This window comes from Triticum aestivum, chromosome 1B (genome assembly GCF_018294505.1).
Source record: "Triticum aestivum cultivar Chinese Spring chromosome 1B, IWGSC CS RefSeq v2.1, whole genome shotgun sequence".
NCBI classification, from domain to species: Eukaryota; Viridiplantae; Streptophyta; class Magnoliopsida; order Poales; family Poaceae; genus Triticum; species Triticum aestivum.
In genome coordinates this window covers 565,176,410-565,186,798 of record NC_057795.1, presented here as the reverse complement: position 1 = coordinate 565,186,798, position 10,389 = coordinate 565,176,410, and the positions used below count along the sequence as shown (strand labels likewise).

Sequence of the window (10,389 nt, the reverse complement as noted above, 5' to 3'; positions counted from 1 at the left end):
ACATGATTTGGGGGAAACCACAGGTGCTGCCCCTTGCGGGCTATTCATCGGATCCCACTTAATGGCCGCATAGCTAAGCCAGTTTGCATTTGAATCTCATATGTTGTATGTGTGCATTAGAATCTTGTTTCCATTCCACTTCCCGATGCCCAACAAGCTACCTTGACGGTCGCCGGAGCTGGAGGAGGAGGATGACGAGTAGGAGCGGGAGCAAGCGCCGGAAGTGGCCATGGAGGACACGAAGCCAGAGGACGAGGAAGGCGAGGCAAATCCGATGCCTCAGAGCTGCTAGATTCGGCATGGCCGACGCGTTGGCGAGTTCAGGGTCGTCCAAGCGGAGGAGGCTGCGGAACAACAATCCATCCTCAACTCCATCCACTCGGAGGCGGAGGTGGAGCAAACCGCGCTACCTCTGCGAGGCTCGGGCGGAGGTCGGCGCAGTCTTCGTGGACATGGAGTCCGACGATGAAATGGAGCTACGGGAGGCGGTCATCCACCAGGAGGCAGGTCCGTCCAGCATTGCCGGCATGGAAGTCGTCTACATCTGGGACGACGAGTAGATTGGACTAGGTTTATCTATGTAGTATGGATTTGAGGCATGCGGCTGGAACAGACACAAAATGATGGGTGACCGGGCTCCGCGGACATGCTTGGACGCGTCCGCAGACGTATGAGGGATCATATTTGTGGTATGCGGCTGTAGATGCTCTAAGTGACCAAACTACCATTTTCTTTGATCACACAAATGGGTTAATTCCCCTAACCACAAGTTCATGATCATTAGTTTGCTTTTAGTTTCGTGCAGAAAAATCACTGAAAATATTAAAGCACACCTCTCTTTTGTAGCGTACACTGACGATTATATATTTTTCACACATTTTTGTATAAGTACCTAATACATATTTTAAAGTATCATGATTCTTTTATAACTGTTTGAAGTGCACAAGTTATAAACTCGCAAAGTAGCCCATATGAAGCTATTATTTAAAAAATCTGCATTGACTTGATAAATGTTGATCCTAATTCCTATGGTCATAGCTAGAAAGACAGCACAGCAAAAGGATCCAAACATTCAGGCTGCTTTCTCAGTTCTGCAGCACAAGTTTGAGGGAATGTTAGAAATTTATTGCTAGAGCAACTGACAATGGAGCAATCTTCCATTTTTCTTGACCATATAATCTACACAGTTACAGTTTAATTCTGATGCAGAAATCTTAACAGAACAACAACATATGAACATGAGAATTACTTACAGTGTATCATCGCGGGTTCAGGGTGGTGCCATTACTCTGAAAAATTAGCAACCTGACCTGTGGGAGCCATCCAAAGTGACAGCCCTGGCATCCACGACGCATGACCTCTTGAAGAGCGCGGCGACGGCAGCGGGGTCCAGCTCCCGTTCGACGACGAGCGCGATGGCGCCACCGTGGCGGACAGCGCGGTCAGTCTCGGCGGCGACGCGAGACGGGAAGAGGGAGCCGGCGAATCCCGCAGGGTCGTCGGAGAAGATGAGATCGAAGGCGCCGTCGGTGAATGGGAGAATGGGAGGCGGTGGTGATCGGTCGACGAGATCGATCCCGAGGACCTCGCTGACTCCCGCTGCGTTGAGCGCGTCGACGGCGTTGCCGGCTCCCGCGGCGAGGCAGAGGACGTGGGAGGAGCCGGCCAAGAGGCGGAGGCCACAGAGAGGGGAGACGACGGATCGTCACGGGATGATCGGAGTTTTTTTTCCTGAGAACTGATCTGGCGAGTTGGGCCAGCCCAGGTGCGCTGATACGTCTAGCTTTTTAATTTGTTTTTTACACGTTTTGTTTTTCGTTTTTTTCGTTTTTTTAGTTTTGTTTATGCTTCCAAATATTCAACAAATATATATATATATATATATATATATATATATATATATATATTACAAACTCCATCTACATAAAGCATATGAAAAATGTTGACCAAGCATTTGAAAAATGTTAAATGTGTACAGAGAAAATGTTTATCACGTGTACGGAAAATGCATAAGATTTATTTTAGTGTGAAACAATTTGATCAATGATTTAAAAAATGTTAATAAAGTATTTGAATTTTTTTGAACATGTGTTTGAAAATTTTTAATCAAGCATTTGGAAAATGCTAAATGTGTATACAATATATGTTGACCATGTATGAAAAATGATGAATTGTTTTCATCATGTATATATATAAAAAATTAATCAATCATTTTGAAAATAAATGTTGAAAAGGTATTTGAAATATGTTAATCAAGCATTTGGAAAATGTTAAAATTGTATAGAAATTTTTTTCACCATGTATTAGAAAAATGATTGATTTTTTTATCATTGTCTATAAAATGTTAATCAAACATTAAAAAAATATTGCACAAGTATTTGAAAAATGTTAATTAAGCATTTGAAAAATGTTAAATGTGTATACAAAACATGTTGACCATGTATTAAAAAAATGACGAATTTTTTATGATGTATACAAAAATGTAAATCTTCAATAATTTTGAACAAGTGTTTGGAAAAATTTATTGTGTATAGAAAAAATGTTAACCATGTATCGAAATAATGTTAGTATTTTTATTTGAAAACTGTTAATCAAGGATTTAAAAAATGTTAAAATGCATCGAAAATATGTTGATCATGTATTCAAACAATGTTAATCTTGTATTTGAAAAATGTTACAACTGTGTGTAGGAAAAATGTTGACCATATATTACAAAATGTATAATTTGCATTGGAAAAATGTTAGACGTGTATTAGAAAAATGTTGTTGACTTATAAAAAAATTGTAGAACAAGAACCAAAAGAACAAAGAAAACGGAAAATAGAAAAAAAATGAAGAATAAAAATGCAAGAAAGAATGAAAAAACGGAAAGAAATAAAAGAAACAAGATTAACAAAATGCAAAAAGAAGAAAAAGAAGAGAAGAAACAAAAAAATGCTGACCATGTATCCCGGCTTGCCCCATTTGCTCTGTACTTTTTACGTACTATGCGGGCGTGAATGGGCCAGCCCAATACGACGCGATTGGGGAGGGAAAGCTGCAGTGAGAGCTGCTACCGTGTCGCTTAATGCGAGACATAGAGCTTGCCCCATACGTCTTACAACGAACATACTTGCTCAACTTTAAAGGGGCTAAATTTGAAATTTCACATGCGGCCGAGGGAGTCAATGGACCGGCTCTGCACAAAGTTACCTATCCGTTTATTTTTCATTTCATTGTTACTTCGAAAGTTCTACATTTTTATACTTACTTATTCAAATTATAAAAAATTCAAAGGGTTTTATTCTTTATGCAATGTAAAAATATGTTTGGAAATCTTTAAAAAAATGTTGATAGCATTAGAAAAATGGTCATCACATTTGAAAAATATTAATGGGTTTGAAAAAAGGTTTTTATCATCTAAAAAGGGTTAATTCATTCCGTACTATTCAAAAATCAAATTTATAAAATTTTAAAAATAATCACATAAATTTTTGAAAACTCTTTCCTACAATTACAAAAATTCATGAGTTTCCAAATATCTTGGTGACCTTTTAAAATATATTTATAAATATAGAAAACCTTTGATTAATTTTAAAAAGATTTTGTACCATTCAAAAAAATCAACGTGTATTTGAAAATGTTCAACACGTATTAAAAAAAGAGTTCAAATTTGTATTTAAAAATGTAACCATCATGTATTTGAAAATGTTATGCGTTTATACAAAAAATGTACTACTTGTATTAAAAATGTCACAATGTATGTGATTTTTTTTCGAAATCCCCAATAAAAAGCACATATGACCTAAATAAGGAAAAACACACAAGGTTCTAAAACTGGTCCGAACCGGTTCACATAATCTTCCCAAAAACGCTTATGGAGCTACAACCCCCCCCCCCCCCCCCCCCCCCGGGGTCCCCAAGGTAGGGTGGGGTTAGATATTACAACAAGGTTATAAGTGTTAATATCGTGCAAGCGATGATGTTGAGGCCATATAATCTTATAGAAACATTTTGGGATGAAATACTGGACCAATGTCTAGTTTCACCACAGGGTACGTAATATGTAATGTGTCAGATTGAAGTTGTACTTTCATACATCAGAACTTCATGACATACACAATACAAACTTCAAATCTTAGAAAAATATGTGCAAAGAATAAAGCAAACTAAAGTGATGTCAAGCACTTCCAAATAACTGACTCTAAATGCTATGTTTCACAATACAACTGCATTGTAAGTATTTTAACTACCTTAATATAAATCATATATCTCAATAAGTAAATGGCATGTGCTACTAATGTATCATTCCCAATTTCATGTATAAGTCCAAGGGAAACAATGAGGAACCATCCTCAGTTGAATGTTTTTAAAGCAACCCACACCAGAAAGAATGATGAGAAGATGAGTGAGAGTGCATAAGTTGAATACATAAGTCTTTGTAACATTTCATATCCAAATGTAGTGTGCCGTAGCCAAAATAAATAAATAGTTATAATACTGTACTAACAACGTTCAATCATTTTGCAGGATGAAATGCAGTCAAAAAACATTCGCACCTCCACTAGATGGTGCACCACCAAGAAATTGATCTACAGATTTTTGTAGAGGTCCTCAAGGAAAAGACCTCATCGAGCACATTTTTTTGCAAGCATGGTTGCTCATCTAGCTCCAGACAGAGATCAACCTTTCATGAACGCATGAGAGAGCTTGAAGAAAGGCTAACTCAGGATTCAAAGGGAAAGTGGCAACTTAAAGGTATCAACAAGACTTGAATTCAAGAATGGTTGCTCAACAAGGAAATAAAAGAGCTCAAAAGATAGAAACGTTTCTCTTGAAAAGAAGCAACAAGAACTGGAGGACATTATGAGTTTCATCTTAATGAAGTTGTCACAGGGTTCTCAAAACGGCTTCTCACAACCCTGATGGTGCATGTCTTATTATATCTTGTTTGATATAGTTGTGTTAAACATGTTAAGTTTCAACATTAATCATAGTTGTTTAAATTATGTTTTTAAATTTACCAAAACTAATAAATTAAATTTGATTGAAAATTGAAATATTGACCAAATTAATGCCATCTAAAAATTGTGACGGGAATGCATGCCGTCACCAGCGTATGGACCCACATGTAAGCAGCCAAGTCATCAGCGTCTGGACCGGCATGTAAGCAGCCACATGAGCATCATCTGGACTAATATTTCAAAATCGTTCACCAATCAACCCTGATGTACAAATTGTTATTGACGGGTTAATGTCATTGAAAACAATAGAAGCAACAAATCAGTTGACCAAATGGTGAAAGTCCTGGCCGCCACTAAAATTAGATTTTGGTGACAAAGCAGGAACCACCAACAAGGTATGATCTTAGGCCCCCTTTGTTTGGGCTACATATTCCTGAGAATCCTCTGGCTCTAGATTCCCGAGAATCAGCTATAGCTTTGGATTCCTGAGAATCAGAATCTGGTTGTTTGTTTACCGTGTTGTTGGTCAGTTGTAGGAGTTGTGTGTGTCGTGAAATGTCAATAACGTCCCTGAGTGTTGACTATGATGGTTATGATGTTTAGTGGACGCAAAAGTGGTACCGCCGGTATTTAATTTTGTATGGCAACTTCAGTGATAGACTGCGTAATAGTCGAAACCCGTCAAGAAACCATTTTTGCTGATATAAATTAGCTTTACGCGACACAAGTGGCTCGTTACAAGAAATCATCAATTTTGTAGTGGCCCAACAAATCTTCCGAAGGGAGCAATAGAAGTTGATGGGCTAAATAAAGTCACACAACCGATGGTACTGACAAACTTTTAGTGAGCTGAGAATCATGCTAGGCGAAACAAACACCTCCAAGAGCTTTGTTGTCCCTCAACTACCGGGGAAAGATGACGAAGCATCCTTGAGTAACGGGGCTCCGCGAGGGCTGAGTCTCAAGGCCCACTCGAGTAGTGTGGCCTCTACAAACGTTAGCAGCAGCTCTCAGGAAGCAACAATAGGTTGCATTTTGCTTAAAAAGAAAACACTAGGTTCTAAATGAAATAGTTCTTTGTTCTTGAGAATAGAAACAAAAGAAGTTGTAGATTCATTTATACTAATGGCAGTCAGTTGGTCAGCCAGATCCGGTTGAAGACACATGCCAAGTTTTGGCTCATGCCATTGGGTGTATGGTGAATGATCCACCGTGAGATACAACAGCCACTTGCATATGAGCAGACTATGATGTTCGTGAACGTTCAGCATGTGCCAAGTTTAAATCAAAATCTCATCATCGGCAGGTACACCGTAGGGTGCCCTGAGGTAATAAATAATCATAGAAGTTTAGAACACAAAACTACCCAAGCATCCCAGAAACTAGAGGCGGTCTCATCAAACGAACCACCTCCACCTAATACTAATGCGATTCCACTTTGGAACCGCCTCCAATAGTTTTGCTAACAAATATAATCATCTCTTCCCGCAAAAATAAATAAAAATAACCATCTTTTATAGGGTATTACATGGAGCTGATTTTTTGGGGTCAAAACCATCTCCAGTGGACGCCTCCAATGCCCATTTCTGTACTAGTGGAACCACTTTGTTTTTTTAAATGTCCCATGTGCACAGCTCTATTTGTCTAGTAGGTCCATTTGCACAACATTTAGCCATCCATTGTTGTTTGCAAAGCTTTGTTGATCGTTATACTTATACCGAAAAAGGGTTTCCCCCGCTTTGTATACAAAGCAACCAACCGAACCATACAGGAAAGGTGCTGGGGCGAAAACAGTACAGACACGCCCAAAAAGAAACGACAAAGAAAAGCAAAAGAAACAAATGCCGACAACGGCGGATCAACAAAAGCGAAGAAGCCTCGCGATCGCAGCGCCCACCAAGCTCTTCCACTAGACTCCAAGACTCCGAAGCACCGGCACCTATCAACACCTCCAAGAAGGATTGCGACGATGACGACGCTGCTGCCAAGGGTTTCCCCCGGTACACGACGAGGCGAGAGGAAGGGTAGCCCCGACGCCCTCCCGGAAGGTCAGGAGGCACCCACAGGCGCCACCGCGCCGGTGTCGGCCATGCCGACAGGGGTTTCCCCCGATCCCAACCCGCACCTCGGGCGCCCCGGAGCCTGCCACCAAACCAACCACCACCGTGCGCCAACGCGGTCACGAGGCCCCCATGCCGTCTCACCACGGCACCGCGAAGTGAGGACAACACGGCAAGGAATCAGAGCCAGGACTAGGGCAACAACCCGTCGGCAAGCGGGAGGGGCCCACCTCCACCGTCAGCGACGGTAGCCGTCTGGACGCAATAGCAGGAGCACACCAGGCCCGGCCGAGCCCTCGTGGGCTCGTAAAGCTCCCGCCTTCGCGCTGCTGCCGGCACACCGTCGGAGCCGCCGCCCCAAGACCGAGCTGCTCCTCCTCCTCACCACGCCGCAGACAACGAGGACACGCCCGGGGGCCGGCCCGCAAGGACCCAGATGGAGCCCCGAGGGCCCAGATCTGGGCCGGGCGCGCCGCCGGCCAACCAGCGCCACCAAGCCGCCCCGCCTCCAAAGGACGGCGCCACCACCGCGCCGGGCCGCCGCCAGCCGCCACCAGGCCGCCGGGCCGCCGCCGGCCGAAGGGCACCCGCCGCCAGCCCTGCCCCCGGGGCAGGGGAGCGCGCGCGGGGGAAGGAAGGGCCCGCCGCCGCCAGCCCGCCCGGCTAGATCCGGGGGCTCCGCCGACGGCGGCGGGGAGGAGGAGCACGGGGGAAGGGGGAGGAGAGGAGCTCGATGGGGGCCGCCCCGGCCACCCCCCGGGGAGGCGGCGCGAGCGCGGGGACGGGGGAGGGGAGGGAGGGGTCCCTGCTTCGAGTTGTCACCAATATGATCGTTATACTTATACCTACAACTAGAAGTATTATTCGGAGCTGATTTTTTTGGGGTCAAAACCATCTCCAGTGGACGCCTCTAATGCCCATTTCTGTACTAGTGGAACCACTTTGTTTTTTAAATGTCCCATGTGCACAGCTCTATTGGTCTAGTAGGTCCATTTGCACAACATTTAGCCTTCCGTTGTTGTTTGCAAAGCTTTGTTGATCGTTATACTTATACCTACAACTAGAAGTATTATTCGCATGACTCCCTTATGGCTAATTAGGCCTCCTAGTAACTGTCAATTTAAAATACATCTTTAGTTTCTAGTAAAACCTTCGACCCGTTGATTACCATTGTAACTTAGCAGTCGGGACGCAAGTTCATACGACCTAGAAAGTTATTTGGATTTCTTCTCGTGTGAAATTATTATCATTACATACCTTTTCATGGTAGGATATACATTCATTATAACTCTTTTTTTATTAGCATGTAAATCGTGCCAAAAACTGAAACATGTGTTATTGAGAAAGAGAGTGAATACACTTAGGGATGCGACGATACATGAATACATGATGCAAACCTTTGTCGCAAAATGGCCACATTTTATTGAATGAAAGCAATCATAGCAGACTTAGTTAGACCTTCACTGTATCGATAGCCATTTTGCCTTGAGTAAAATCATTGTAATTTCTAGCAAAGTAGTCCTTGACCTTCACTTTTGTGTACAATGCCGACCTCTTTTCATTGATCAATTGAGCCGATGGCTCGATTTCTTTCTCAGGATCAACAGAGTAGTCTAGTGCCACCGATAGTCTCTCTTTCTTTGTGTTTGTCACGACCCTATGCACAGGGCTCCTAAAAACCCCATTGCTCATTATCTGTGTCACAAAAAGCTTAACCTTCATCAGCCCGGGAGGTTATATATTTTGGAGAAAACTCAGTGTTGAAGATTTGAACTTTTGAGATTCCCTCCATGTAACTTGGACTATCATGTTTGATATGGATGTTGTAGAATATGCTTATGATTGTGTTACACTTTGAAATCATTTTTCGTGCAAAAGCAAACCATAATGTCTTTACCTACCACCTCCGTTCATGAATATATATCGGTCCTATATGTAGTAAACTTTGTAACTTTGACTAGTAATATATCAAAAACTATCTACATTGCCAATTAAGGTGGAAATAATTATTTATTTATACAAAACAATACATTTTCAGGATATAGATTTGATTTCACAAGCGTACCTCAGTTTGATCTCCTATAATCATCAGTAATGTGTGAGGTACGATCGGTACATCCCACCAAACCCTATCTTTGAGAACTTGCAGGCCACCAACCCTGTCATCGACCATCAGGACTGTAACAACAGTTCCATCAGAGTGGGGCTTGAGGCCAAACACGAGCTCCGGCCTCGGGCACTCCGGGTAGTAGCTGCACCTCGCGTTAGTGAGAGGCCTCTCCCCAAAGTGTTTCACAAAGTAATCATCGTCGTCAAGTTGCAGCAGCTTCGCCATTGCCCTGAGTAGATCGTCCTTCACTCCCCCGCATTTCTTCGTAAACTCGTGCAGAGCATCCCTGCAGCAATAACAAATTTCTCATGATGACATGATCCGTTAACGAATCCTCTCTCGAGCAAGGAAATTGGTGAAGACATTGTTCCGTGGGGTCGGTCGTCACCTAAAGGTTTTGGGATGCGCTGGCCAGAGGGCGACGTGCCGCTCATCCTCTGGCTCCACCTTGAGGTAGAGGCGGTCAGTCCAATCAAGGATTTGGTCCGGCGAGCTCACCCGGTCGTTCCCGTACCCCTCGAACTGGAACCGCTCGCCGCTGATCAGGTTGGTGTATCTCTGCTTCGCTTCGAGCGGCTGCCGGAAAAACTCCCTCGACGCGGCCATCATGTCGTCCATTACGGCGTCTACACCATGGTTACTGACCTGCAAGAAAGTACATACAAAAGGACATGGATATTCCTGCTTGGTCTTGCTCCAGAATAGTTGGGTAGTGCGCAGCTGCAGCTGCAGCTCATAGGGTTTTTACTTACCATAAAGAGGCCCCAGGACTCGATGGCTGACCGGAGCTTCGCCGCCTCGTCAGAGGTGCCGTCGCAGTGCTTCAAAAGGCGGCCGAGGTCAATGACAGGGACTGGTGCAACGACCGCCGCGGCGAGCTGTTGGTCCTGGTGCGCGCGCACGATGTACTGAGCTGGCACGTCGGGCGTGCCGAGGGCGCCAGCAAGCTCCTGCACCGTCATCTGAACTGTCCCTATGCTTCCCATAGAATCTGAAATGCCCGGTTCAATAGAAATGGGTCCCTCCCTGTTTCTGATAAAAAAAACGGGACGAAATAATAAGGCCAGAATCACGTATTACGTTGCAAGCTCAGCAGGTTAGAAATCTGCTCAGTTGCTAAGTAAGATTTGTACTTCGTCAGCAAAGAAATACGCGTGGGAACATTAAAGCTCATGGATTTTCACATCTAGCTCATACATGGGACAAGTATAGGAATTAAAAGCTCGAAGATCATGCACGATGAACTGGAAAACAGTATTACCTTCAATCAATTGGA

General features: G+C 43.5%; 1 protein-coding gene and 1 pseudogene across 1 annotated transcript; both read right to left on the bottom strand.

The window, feature by feature from the left end:
• Positions 1 to 972: 972 nt before the first annotated feature.
• On the bottom strand, positions 973 to 1,705 carry LOC123079840 (uncharacterized; annotated as a pseudogene).
• A 6,750-nt stretch (positions 1,706 to 8,455) lies between these two features.
• LOC123095434 (protein SRG1) lies at positions 8,456 to 10,099 on the bottom strand. Its single transcript, XM_044517028.1, has 4 exons — positions 9,866 to 10,099; positions 9,502 to 9,758; positions 9,069 to 9,399; positions 8,456 to 8,698 (listed from the first exon to the last, which is right to left on the bottom strand). Exons 1-4 carry the CDS (start codon positions 10,097 to 10,099, stop codon positions 8,456 to 8,458), a joined length of 1,065 nt encoding a protein of 354 aa, XP_044372963.1.
• Between the last annotated feature and the right edge of the window lie 290 nt (positions 10,100 to 10,389).